Here is a 13,095-nt window from a genome sequence, read left to right on the forward strand (position 1 = left end):
AGGAAGCTCTAATCTACTGGCCTGAAACCTTAGGCACAAATCTCAGGAATACATCTTTAGACCTGGACTCCCAGGGACAATAGTAGGCAATACGGTTACTATCTAGGTGAAAAGCTATAAAGCTATAAAGCTAGACGAGAATAGAAGAGGTTACTGACACGGGCTGGGCTTAGCGCGAGTCACTAAACCCTATGATCTACTCCATACCCATCACAACAATACAGACCTCCCATAGGATTATTTTCATGGTGAATGTGCATAAAATGTCCAATGTAAACTCTAGTGAGACATCCTGACGAACTTATATATTAGGAATATGGATCAATACAGCTTGATATTTGTTTTATGCGACCGCTAACATATCTCATTTAGGGTTAGTCGGTTATATGGATTTCCTTTTTTACCGTCGACCTATAAACTGACAAGGCATCTAAAACGTCAGAATGATATCTGAGAAGACTATTAAAGAGCGCAAAAGATATCACAAGGCTGCTTATGGAGTATTCTTGTAGAATAAATTATCGTATATCTTCGAAATTATATATATATTCTTGCGTATCTAATTTTAGTTCTCCCGACTACTATGGGCAATTCGTATTAGTATGTTATAATATCGAGTACGAAGAGTCCATAGCACACTTGCATAATTTTATGTATCCCGGAAGTAGAAAGTGGAAGTATTCTTTTTAAAATGAATCCTTGTCAAATATGGCCACTCACTATTGGCTCTTTACTTGTAACTGTCAGCGTCAAAGCAATCCAAAATAAAAAAAAATCTCCCATACGAACTTCCCCGCCTAGCCACTAAACAGAAAATAGTTAGGGCTCGTGTTGATCCTACGTGGCCCCATATTAGCGCGAACGTTGTAAAAATAGCATCGAGCCTCATACTTGAAGTTTTCAATTTGTACGGAGTATAGAGTATAGACGTCTCAAATAATCATTTTGATAATTCCTTTGAGAATGTGTTCAAAGCATACTTGTGTGAAGTTTTTCATTGACGCCGAGTCTAGTGCATATCGAAGCGCTTCTTTGTTAGACCGTCTCATCTTGAGGGCAGTGCTTCAACCCCCACCCTAGGGCGGTTGGGCTGTTATACATTATCTGTGAATGGTCACTTTTATTCTTCCCAATCTTTTCGAATTTCGTATTCTGTCCTTCCAACCTCTCTGCTCGTGAATCTGGACATATTTAAATACTTTATACAAAGGCATCAAGCAGTTACCTAAAACGGCATTTAATGGAGAAAGCCTAGCGCCAGTGTCTTTCGTACCATCTTTCGTGGCGGTTCTTTGTCTTCCAGAGTTCGCTTTGGGTCCTTCACATAAGACGAAAGTGCCCCAAGAAAGATTTCAGCCCACCATACCTGCTATGAGATTCTTGCCATTCGCAATGTTGGGTCCTGCACTTGGCGATGCAGATACCCCAGATTCCAGTAAATCGATATATATTGGGACATCGCCAGTGGCAACAGCAGGCCAAGATGCGGTGCTCACGATGACAGCCCGCGAGCAGAACAAGAATATTGTACCAGAAACGTCAAGCTTGGGAGATGCAGCGGTGACAGTGTCAAGCATACTTCCTAGTGGATCGGATTCATGGCCCTCTGTCAGCGAGTTGACCACATTCTCAGCACCAACTGGGACATCGACTCTCAAGGATATCAGTGCACCAGAAGCCGGTCCAATATCAACCAGCCAACTAGATGTAACGAGTTCATATTACCCATCACCAACACCCTCAACCACACCTTCAAATTCGAACCCACCCTCTCTCGAATCCACCCAAACAGCCTCCTCAACAGCCATAACCTCAACCTCCTCAACCTCCTCAACAACCTCAGCAACTAGCGATTCAACCACTTTCTCCGGCGGCCCATCAAAAACAACAAAGATCGCCATAGCAGTCCCAGTCTCAATAATCGGCCTAGCGCTAATCCTAGCGCTCATATTCTTCCTCTCCCGCCGACGGCGCCGCCAAAAAGAACGCAATGCCCTGCCGCCATCATATGATATAGCAACAGGCCATCGAAGTGCAGTATCAACACAGGAGCTAATGATATCGCCGAAATCCTCGACTCCAGAACCAAGACGTCCATTCTCCGCACCGGCAATGTCCACACCAGCCATGTCTATGCCCATGCCTGTCCCCCGAATCCCGATTATCAGCATCTCGCCCTCGACTGAAAGTCGGGGCCGAACGCCCAGTCCCGGTCCTAGTTCTGGAGCCTCCTTGCGCCGCATGTCTATGGCTCATGGACCTAATGACTCTGTGGCAGAGCTTGGGGTTGCGGTTGCGGTTCCGATGGATCAGAGACGGAGTGCTACAGAGCAGGATTTCAGGGGTCGGGTTGCGTCGGTTGCGTCGTCGAGGGGGCCGTCCCGGTTGGCTAGGATGCCGTTTGAGGATTTTTCGGATGATGAGGTTGGTATTGGTATTGCTCGAGGTGGTTCGGATGATGAGTATGATGATGCTGTTTCCGATGTGTCAGATCTGGATGGCCGGAGAAGGGAGAGAGACTTCGATGAGCATTCCGTGGTGTCGTCTTTTGATGAGGTGTCACCAATAGGCGAGCAGGAAAGGAGGCGGTTTCGGGGGGTTTGAGGGTGTCAGTAAGATGATATGATATAATGAAGCTGAGCTTGGTCTAGGGCTTCTATTACCTGGTTTTCTTTTGGTGCTCTGGCGTTTTGATGAGTTCAGTAAGACTGTTCTTTTTGAAGGGTTTCATTGTAATAAGCTACAAATTGTGTATTTCAGACTATGTACATGAAGACGACTGGAATGATATCCTGGCCACAGTAGTCACAGTAGCGGGCATTTTGAGGTTCAAAATCAAGTACAGTCGGCGCTGATTCGTATCCCGATTATCTTCCACCACCGTAGTCAGGCTTGTGGGCTGTGGCCTTTCCGTGTGTCAATTCACGAAGAGCCATGGTGGCATACTGGCTTGAACCCAGTTGGAATTTCAGGACAACAGCCATCTTATCAGCAGCGGTCTCATCGGTCATGGTGGCATTGGCATTCTTATCCTCAGGCTTCAACTTCTGCATATCTGTCTTAACGAACTGTTCATCGTCCTTGGAATAAAGCTTCACGTCGAAAGAGTAGTTATCTCCCACCATGCGGCTGAAAACCTTGCGGTAGCCGCCGCTAAGGCTGATGTCCTTCCACTTGCGACGCATGTTGGACGGGTCAAGGCCACCACCTTGTTCGCTTTGCATGAAGCGACGATAGAATTCCTTCATTTCGTTTTCGGGGTAGATAATGTCATATCCAGGCTGGGGAAGCACCAAGTCAAAGATGGTATATTTGCCACTGGCTGCCTCCTCGGCAGTCAGGGCACGCGCCCGCATGAACATGTCCTCGGCCGCAACGGCACTGTCCTCGCCCTGAGGAACAACAATAATTTCACCGTCAGCATCGACAGTCTCAGCAGCCTCGACAGCTGAGTCAGATTCCTTCTCGCGGTGCTCTTGGATAATGACGAGATCACCTTCCACCACACGGTCGCCGTAAAGTCGCCAGCGCTCACTGGCAGCAAAGTTCCAGACAAGCGACTGGTATGCGTGCACATACATCAGTCGCAGGTTCCGGGGGATACACTGCAGCGCACCCAAATAATCCTTTTTATTCCTGCCGAGGTGGCGGAGTATATTGTTTTCAGCGGTGAACTTGCGCGGCATTTTTTGCAGAGCGTCAGTGATGCTACCGCCGGTCTGGAAGATATTAATGGCCATGGCGCGATCTTTGTCATCAGTGCCAATGGTAGCAGTAGACATTTTCCCCTCCATTGCCGCCTGAAGGGATTCAGGGGCATACTGCAGAATAGCATCACATGCGCCCTGGAAATCTCCCTGCAGCATCTTGACACCGATTGTGTCCGTTCGGGTTGCGAAAGTTCCGAATCGCTGGAGACCGTAGTAGTTGAAGTATCCTCGTTGATAGAGGTTCTTCAAGGATGTACCGACGACTTCGGATGCCTTGGAAATCGCAGCCTGAGGATCACTCAGGCTCACGCCGGGAATTTCAACGTCACGCAGAGTAACAATGAACTCATTGCCCTGCAAATCACCAAGTTCGAGGCCTTGCTTGCGATACTCGAAGTCTCCAATGAAAGCATTGCGAAGTTCAGAGTTCACTCGTGCAAGCCGGTCGACGTGAACGCGCACAGCACAGGCACGCTGCGCGGTCACACCCCGCCTATCCTTGGTTCCAGCGAATTGTAAAGACTTGGGGTTCACCTTTAACGAGCGGGAGATAAAGCCAATGACTTCCATTGTGTCCTTGTTCTCCTTGTAGATGGTGAAATGCAGGTATTGCCCACCGAGTTCTTCCCAGTTTGTTCGGTGGCCGTGGGCCCGGCCGTTGGATAGTTCTCCTGTCGCACCGCGCTTGAAACGATTATTCGCCGCGGTGATTGACAAATTTCCCTCTGCGTCGGTACTAGACTCTAGCTGAGAGTTGAAAATGCGACGGATGGCCTGGTGCATCTTAGTGCGAAGGTCGCGGTCAGACACGGCGACAGTGACTTGTCCAAATTCACTCGGCCGACCCTTTGGCTTAGCCATAGCGACCTTGTGGAGCGCGATTATTTCAGCCGCATTTTGAGGACCAAAGTATTCCTCTAGAAGAGTGTGATCCTCCTCCGAAACCTTGAACTCAGCTGGTGTTTCCACCTTCTTGGCCGGGGTAGCCTCAGTTTTCTCCGTAGCCTGGGTTTCCACCTCGGAGGGTTTCGGCACAGACGTAGTAGGCTCTGTCGTAGTAGACGCGGGCTTGCTGGGCGTACCAATGCTTCGGAGGTGAACAACTTCGCCGGTGGTCGTGATCTCATTGACCATGAAATCTGTGTACCTGCGCATAAATATTAGCGGAATTCTGAATTAGAATAACAAAATAGCTCACCTCTTTTTCAGGATACCTGAGAATCCCTCAGTGTCGTTGCTCACAAACTCCGTGATTCCAACCTCAACTTCCTTCAGAGCCTGCGCATCTGAGACCGCGGTGCTGGCGGTCTCAATTGCGTCATTAACGATGACAGCGACCTCAGCCGGGCCTGCATCTTCTGTCTTTTGTCGCTTGCGCGGAGACTCCACGATATCTGGCTTCTCCATCTTGTATCGTTCGTAATGGGTGGGGTTGGATGGAGAAGATTGAGCTTCAGGAACTTTTCTTTACTAATCAGGTATAGCGTGGCAGGGCCAAGTGTGGGTCAGCCCTACTTACCGCATTGGGACAACATACTTCATTGAATATTTGACTCCTTCAATAGTCAATGTATCTTATTTAGGGTAAACTGGCAAGGTATTGTCTAGCAGCTGTATATATTGAGCATCTTACTAAAATCATAGATAGTCAAAGAAAGATTGATAGTTACATGGTGCAAAACAAAATGGGATATCCCTAATACCTTCGATCCACTCGAACAGAATTAACCCGTTACACCAGCAATGTGATAATTGGGCAATAAATGGAAGAAATAAAAATGATAGCTCGGGATTTTCTATGGGAGCAAATTGTGGCGGTTGTAACAGAGAGCTAACTACACACTCTCTTTATCCAGCGACACATATCCGTTAAGCTTGGTATCCACCACTAGATTGTTATGATAGACCTCACCTAGACAGACTTCTATCTCAGTTGGTGAATTCGGCCAGTAGGGTCTCTTTCCCGAGTACTCGGGCTTCTTATCGCTTCCAGAATTCTACCCACATAGGGTTACCGTAGTTTGAGCACATACAACAGAAGAATCGCCAATTATGCGACAATCAGATCAGGCATCAGCGAAATCATCGCGAGCAAACACTTCCGGTGCAGTTGCCATCACGTGGACCGACTGTCGGATTTTAATGTCATCCTTAACTAGCCATTGTCATGCTGCACAGTTCTGTTGTCCAACTTTATGTCTCGAATCATTGGAATAATGCCTACAGTTCACGAGGTATTGGGTAAATCGCCAACGATAGTGGTCTATTCAGACAATTACTTGAATGGTAGTTACGATGGAGACCAATTCATGTACAAACTTCAGCATCCCATTCTGTCTATAATCTGGGAAATTGTCTATCCATTATGCTGTATATTCTCATCCAGAACAATGGCCATGCTTCCAAGGTTACAGTGAACAAGTTGCATAATCTTACCTCAGATCGGATCGAGGGCTTTGCAAAGTAGCTAGACAAATTTGAAAGCCTATATGGTTTCTTCTAGGCCTCTAGGCGGACTGTCCATAGTAACTCCGAGCTTCTCGCTTGCTACAAAAAAGCTGGACATAAACCAGAGAGCAAGACAGAACGAAATATGCCCCAGTTTACAGAGCTAGAGAATATATTGTAATCGAAGATAAACAGCACCTCCCAAACACACATAGCTAGCATTGCTCGGATACGCAGCGTCAGTTCCCAATTTCTAGGCTGGTAAAATTACAATGCACTAGGACCAGGACCACCTCGAATTCTAAATCAGACGTCTCGACAGCGAAAATGACTGGACGCTTTTAGTGCAATATACCGAAAAGATCCACTCAATCTCCGATCTCAGCTGAGAAGTATCGCTGATCGGTCTTGTTCTTTGAAGGAAACTGAAGCCGAGTCTCGAGGTATAAAACGTAGGCATTCGCCCGCTGTTCTAGATATCACCAACCATACATTTCTACAAAGCTTCGCTATAAAGTCATTCGGTGAGACTTACTCCTATCTCGCATTGGCTACATGCTGCAATTGAGCTTATCATTTACTGTCATTGCTACAACATTAGCTCGATCTGAAACAATGAAGTCCAACTTCCTCATCGCCCTATTCAGCCTGGCTCTGGCCGCTGTTGCTGCTCCTACCAGTATGTCACCAGCCATTGCGGTGGCTTATTTTGTTGGAACATTTCTAATTGAGTCATCGTAATAGATATTGGTAGCGGACTTGGCAACGGTGGGGGCGGTGCCTTGAGCGGAGGTGGCGGTGGCGGCGGTTCCATTGGCGGAGGCCTCGGGGGTGGCTTTGGGGGTGGCTTCGGTGCTGGTTCTGGCCTTGGTGCCGGTCTTGGTGCCTGTGCTGGCAAGGATGACTGAAAAGATGGTTTGTGGCTGGGCTAATGCACTTGATACTGTGTAGTCCGTTGAAGTGGTATTCGATAGAATGGAAGGATGATAAGACCAAGAATGACAGTTTCAGCAATACTTGATTTGCATCTTTGAATTTAAAGAATTCGGGAGGAATCTATGGAGTGATTGACTGTGAAGCTGGTGTCTTTGTAGTGAAAGAAAGCAGAGGGAAAACAAGATGATAAAACGGCTAACGCTCAGCCCAAACTCCATTTTGATTCTTTTCTATCTTCCAGGATGTAGTGTGTGCATGATACATAGGTTGCGTTAAAATGAAATGATGAAATGCTCTGTACGGCTCAACGGTGGGAAAAGAAGAAACAATGTAAAGGAACAAGGGGATGATTATTTTACAGCTCATCTTTGGGAAGATCCTCTTTCTCCTTGGGCTGATCCTTGGCTTTGGCCTTATCGGCCTCAGACTTCTTCTTTTCCTTCGACCCCTTCTTACCGTTGCTGCTGCTCTTCTTCTGCTGGCCAGCGGCGGAAGTCATCCTCTCGTACATGCGGTTAAGAATGCGCTCGAACTCGCGCAGTCGCGAGTCGACCTCCACAACAGTCAAAGCAGGGTCATCAGACTCGCCAAGCTTCTCTTGCAGACTGAGCTGTGTCTCGAGCCAAGGGTTGGTGGACTCGTAGGCCTCGGTGATAGCTCTGAGGTCGGAAGGAGTGAAGAGAGAATACTTGGGGCCTGTGGGCTTGGCAGTGGCAGCACTCTTAGTAGACGTGGTCGAAGACGAAGAAGCAGAGTACGGGTCTTCATCGAGATCGACACCTTCGTCAGAAGTGTCTGGGGCTGGGGTCGACGAGCTGGTCTCGGTGGAAGTGGAGGTGGAGGAGGCGCTTGAGGATGAGAGGGAAGATGAGTAGAGCTGCTCGTCGTTCTCAATCTGGTTTTTGATCAATTCCTTCATGGACTCGGCGTTCTTGAGCATGTCCTGGAGCAACTGCACGCGCGCTGGGCGAGTAGAGCTCTCCTTCATCCGCTTCAGTGCAGGGTCGACGATAGCCTTCAGTTCCTTGAGCTTCGACTGGAAATCAGCAGTCTTAGCGTTGTCGCTCTCCTCGTACAGCCAGTCGCTGGCCTTAGAGACTCTCTCGGAAAGAACAGTCAGTTGATCTGGCTTGACTGCCCTGATGAACTCCTCGTTATCAGCGAGGTCTCGACTACGGTAGATGAAAGATTCCAATTCATTAAGAGCCTCTTCGCGCATGATTCGCTCACGGTCCGAATTATCGAAAGCAAGTAGGCGGCTGTTGATGCGACTGAGCTCTGCGGCTGATGGCGCCGGAGTGCCAAGGGCCACGGACTTCAGGCTGATCGGGATAACTTCAAGCTTGACTTGAGGGGTGGCCTTTGCATCCTTCTTTGCATCCTTCTTTGCATCCTTCTTTGTATCCTTGCTAGATGTGGTGGTGGTCTTGGCACTCGCGGAGGATGTAGTGGATGACTCCGTCTCGGGCTCAAGTGTGATCGATTCACGGGGCTCCCCATCTTCGCCCAGAGGCTCCTGCTCGTCCTTCTTGCCGAGGCCGAAGAAGTCCTTGACATCTTCGACAATGCCCTTCTTTTCGGCTTCCACCTCGCAGCTGACAGTGCCGGCCACAACTTCGGGAAGGCCGTCCACAGGGCTAAGGCGGATCGTGAATTTCGTGGTAATGTTTGCATTGGTGCAGCCAAAGGTATCCTTGAGCTTGGCAACCGATGCGGTAAGGTTCTGGGTTTGGACATTGAGGATAGGGTGTTCTTCATTCTGGGTAACATGCTGAGCAAAGCTAAATTCGAAATCTTCCAGATTTTTCACGGTGACTTGCTTCTCAGGGCCAACCTGGGAAGTGGCGGTAAACAGCTTCTGGTTTCTTTGCTTGCCGTCTGAGTTCCACTTCAACGAGATGGGATACGCAGCGGCGTCACCGGTGCGGATATCCTTAACGCGGAAACTAGGGCTCAGAGCAGCTCCCTTGAAGGCAGCACCAAACACAGCTGCCTCATCAGCGTTGACATTTGTTCTGATCTTCTTGGAGGAGCCAGCAAAGTTTTCTAATTGCTTCTGGACGAACGGAGTGCGGATAGCACCACCGTGAAGCACGATGGATTCGATATCGCTGAATTGAAGGCCGGCCGCTGTCAAAGCCTGCTCAACTGGAGATCCAATGCGGGCGACATAGTCAGAGGCCATCTTTTCGAAGTTGGCACGGCTCAGCTTGTACTTGAAGTTGACATTCTCGTAGTACAATCCCTCGAAGCTTGTCGAAGTCTCGGTGTTGGCGCTCAGGACCTGTCGCAGTTTCTCTGAATCCTTCCAGAGTCTGGACATAGTTTTTCCGTGCGCCTTGATTTCAGCTGGAGTAGCCTTACCTTTAATATTCTTGTCCTCAACCAAGTGGGCGACCATGTCATCCACAATGAGGTCGTTTAGGGAGTCGCCTCCAAGTGATTTGTCCCAACCAGCTCCGACAACATGAACTTCCTGGATAGTCTTATTGAATTTGCCAATATCCTTAACCTTGCGGCTCTGGAACCGCAAAACACTCGCGGTGGTAGACCCAGCACCCATGTCATACACGATGTGGTATTCTGGCTTCTCGCCATCAGAAACGCTGGGGAAAGTACGGCTGGTGGCGTAGTTCAACCCCACGGCCAATCCATCACTGACAAGAGCCTGGATCCTCAGGCCCGCCAGTTCAGCCGCCAACTCGAGGCTGCGCTTCTCCTCCGCGGTGTAGAACACAGGGTAGGTGATAACGACATCACGGACATCGGATCCCTTTCCAGCCAACGCATCAGCATTAGCCTTGATTTGCTTCAACTGCATTGCCAGAATCTCCTCAACCAAGAAGGCCTCCTTCTTCTGGGCTTCTCCCAGTCGGTTGCTGCGGAGAGCAACAGAGCCGCGACCATCGGGTGCGGCCTCCAATTGCAACGCGGGGAACCGTGTCCAATAGGTCTTGACCGCCTCATCCTGGCCATCATTAAACGGAACGCCTAACAGAGTCTTCAGGTTGATGTAGATGTCGTCCGGGTACCGAGCCGCAAGGGCGAGCGCATCACCACCATAGAAACGTTCGGGGAAAGGTGCATCACTCTCTCTTGTAGGTTTAAAAGCAATAGCAGCGGACTCTTTGCGCTTCGAATCCTTGGTGAGGACGATCTCGAGCGGAATGCCGGGTTTCACGAGAGCGGCCTTGAAATATTCCGTGCCGATGTCGATTCCCAGGACGGCCGATCCGGCGGCAGAAGCTGGCCCAGCAAAGCTGAGAAGAAATACAAGGAATGGGAGGACCATAAGGGATAGCATTGGCGAGCTGGATAACTGCCGGCGATTTGAGAACGCCATGATCTATGTGTGTGCTCTGGGCTGCAGGAGTAGCAAATCGCCGATTCAGGGAGCTATTCGCAATTTGAGCAGGGAGAAATTACCCGCGGGCGAACATATATAGACAAATTGACAGATATTCAATCACTCTACCGAGACTCCAAATAGTGTGTCGGGTGGCTTTGCGCCAGATGGACGATCGGATGGAGCTATGGGATAGCTCGATATTGGTGTTGGGTTGGGGGATAGGTAGTATGGAAGGATGAGCAGAAAGGGAAAATTAAAAGGATGACTCAAAATTGAGCCATTTGAAAGCAAAGGGATACTGTGGCCACTTGGCAGTAACTTGAAGCCAGAAACCTTGAGCTGTTGGATGAGGACACGGGTCATCATGCAAACACGCTGGACAATGTTTGATGTTTGCATTGCTTATCGTTATCGCTGCCGCAGCCCTAATTTCAAGCAGGGCTAAATTGTGTACCAGACAACTTATGAATGTCCTAATTTTATAATAAGGACGGGAAAATGCGGGTAATTGATGTATACCAACTTGTAACGTAATGCATATATGACAATAATTAGGGTCCCATAAGCTGGATAAGGAGCGTCAAGTCGTTGAAAAGAAAGCCATTAATAACGGTCCGTCATCCTGGCGTCTTTCAACACCGGAAATGCCGAATACATTTTTTGGGCATTTATATATTCATTTTTTGTGGGCAGGGATAATGGCGAGGTGTATCATAAGCCCCTTCCCAGGGTGATGATATCACCTTTGTCTTGATAGATCAATTTCCGCGTAGAACAATCAGAGCAGAGCAAACAGAAGAGTGAGACCAGGAAGGAAGGCCGCAGCTGACATGTGGAGAGCTGGAGCATTGTTAAAAGCAGGAGAGGAAACAGGAGGAGCGACGGTAGAAGAAGTGACGGGGGTTGACACTTCCGGGGCAGTAGGCTCAGTAGCTGGAACACTGGGCTCAATAGCCGGAGGAGACACCACAGACGTGGAAACAATAGGGGGGATGGTAGGCTTAGTGGTTGAAGGGGGCACCACTATAGAAGTTGTTGAAACAACAGGGGGAATCGTGGGGTTGATGGGAGGGGTTGTGGGATGGGTACAGCCCTCACTGCAGGTGGAAACAGACGTCACAGTGATCGTGCTAGTCTGGGTCACGGGGTGGGTGTATGTTGTGGTGCCACTTGTGACGGTGCTCCAGGTAACTAGCTTTATTAGCAATTGTAATTGATGGAACAGTGACACGTTTACTTACCTGGGCAGGTGGTAGTGGTGTAGGTGGTGGTTATCACGACAACTGGAGGAGTACCAGTGGATGTCTCGGTTTCACAGGTAGTGGTAGAAGCAGGAGGTGACGCTGTGGTAGAATCGGTCTCGCAGGGAGTGCTAGAGGCGGGGGGAGCAGTGGGAGTGCACGTCTCGCTAGAAGTCGAACTTGATGTCACAACCGGAGGGGACGTAGAAGTCACAACTGGGGGAGTGGTAGACATGTCTGTCTCGCACGGTGTAGAGCTTTTGATCGGGGGAGTTGGTGTGTCAGTTCCACATGGGGTCGAGGTAGGCGTTACAACCGGTGGAGTAGTTGACGACGCAACTGGGGGAGTAGTAGACGTGTCTGTCTCGCACGGTGTAGAGCTTTCGGCCGGGGGAGTCGGGGTGTAAGTTTGAGTTGGGGTCGAGGTAGGCGTGACAACCGGGGGAGTGGTTGTATTCACAGCTGGGGTAGTAGTAGGCGTGTTGGTCTCGCACGGGGTGGAGGTCTTGATAGGCGGGGGAGTCTCAGTCTCACAGGGAGTGGTCTCTGCTGGGGGAATACCTCCCCCATGATGACCGCCGCCATGGTTATCATCGCCGTGACCTCCATGGTCACCCCACCATGGACCACCGCCATCGTGGTCTTCACCGCGGACAGCAATGTGAGCCTCAGCAGTAAGTCTGGAGGTAATGACCATGCCGGACGCCAAGGTCACCACCACATAGAGTAGAGCGATTGGAGCACCCCGCATCTTGGCTAGCAAACGAATGGTTATTATGTACTAGTATAGATTATCTCGTTTATAGATAGGGTTGATATGTTCCTTGGAACGAAGGGCGATAGGAACCGTAGCGAGAGAGTTCCTGAACGGGCAATATGAACAATTGAGATATGTATTTCTAGAATAGAGGCTGGGTGCAGACGGGGGACAGGGCAGGTTTATATATGCCTCTGAGTTTAGTTCTTCTCGGAGTCCCAATTCCTGTTTGGCTGGTTCGATTAGGCACTCAAAATAGACGCAAGTCAGAGCAAAAGGTGGCGATCATATTCTAATACCAACCAGAACTTGGTATAAACCAATAAGCGGTCGACCCGCATATTTTCAACGACGAGGCTGGGTGTATGTATCGAAATCTGAATGCATAGGCGATAGCTAGCGCATGAGTACACGGACCCAGTTGACTAGACGACCAGATACTAAGGTTGAGCCAATGATAAACGATGTCTCATATTGGTGGCCAACTTCCAAAACCTTGGAATTATAACAAATTCAAAGCTTCCCCAGGATTCAGACTTTGATGTTCCAAAGAGATCCAGAGTTTTCACTTTAGGCTTGATATAGTGAGTGTAAGTGAGACAACGTTGATGTGGGGAAACCTTGGAATTTCAAAGGTCATAAGAACATAAAAAG

At 49.1% G+C, this 13,095-nt stretch overlaps 5 protein-coding genes across 5 annotated transcripts; 2 read left to right on the plus strand and 3 right to left on the minus strand.

Annotated features, from left to right (window-relative positions):
* Window positions 1-1,392: 1,392 nt before the first annotated feature.
* PGRI_031940 (uncharacterized protein) lies at window positions 1,393-2,604 on the plus strand (the record flags this gene model as incomplete). The annotated part of the gene is made up of 1 exon (XM_040790907.1): window positions 1,393-2,604. One exon carries the CDS (start codon window positions 1,393-1,395, stop codon window positions 2,602-2,604), a length of 1,212 nt encoding a protein of 403 aa, XP_040647860.1.
* A 263-nt stretch (window positions 2,605-2,867) lies between these two features.
* Window positions 2,868-5,117, minus strand: PGRI_031950 (pseudouridine synthase PUS7; the record flags this gene model as incomplete). The annotated part of the gene is made up of 2 exons (XM_040790908.1): window positions 2,868-4,857; window positions 4,909-5,117. 2 exons carry the CDS (start codon window positions 5,115-5,117, stop codon window positions 2,868-2,870), a joined length of 2,199 nt encoding a protein of 732 aa, XP_040647861.1.
* A 1,656-nt stretch (window positions 5,118-6,773) lies between these two features.
* PGRI_031960 (uncharacterized protein) lies at window positions 6,774-7,066 on the plus strand (the record flags this gene model as incomplete). Its single annotated transcript, XM_040790909.1, has 2 exons — window positions 6,774-6,837; window positions 6,903-7,066. The coding sequence occupies 2 exons, from the start codon at window positions 6,774-6,776 to the stop codon at window positions 7,064-7,066; spliced, it is 228 nt and encodes a 75-aa protein (XP_040647862.1).
* Window positions 7,067-7,449: 383 nt separating this feature from the next.
* Window positions 7,450-10,398, minus strand: PGRI_031970 (Hsp70 family protein; the record flags this gene model as incomplete). Its single annotated transcript, XM_040790910.1, has 1 exon — window positions 7,450-10,398. The coding sequence occupies one exon, from the start codon at window positions 10,396-10,398 to the stop codon at window positions 7,450-7,452; it is 2,949 nt and encodes a 982-aa protein (XP_040647863.1).
* An 823-nt stretch (window positions 10,399-11,221) lies between these two features.
* On the minus strand, window positions 11,222-12,435 carry PGRI_031980 (uncharacterized protein; the record flags this gene model as incomplete). Its single annotated transcript, XM_040790911.1, has 2 exons — window positions 11,222-11,634; window positions 11,685-12,435. The coding sequence occupies 2 exons, from the start codon at window positions 12,433-12,435 to the stop codon at window positions 11,222-11,224; spliced, it is 1,164 nt and encodes a 387-aa protein (XP_040647864.1).
* Between the last annotated feature and the right edge of the window lie 660 nt (window positions 12,436-13,095).

The sequence above is a fragment of the Penicillium griseofulvum genome (assembly GCF_001561935.1).
Source record: "Penicillium griseofulvum strain PG3 chromosome Unknown contig_80, whole genome shotgun sequence".
In the NCBI taxonomy this organism is placed as follows: Eukaryota; Fungi; Ascomycota; class Eurotiomycetes; order Eurotiales; family Aspergillaceae; genus Penicillium; species Penicillium griseofulvum.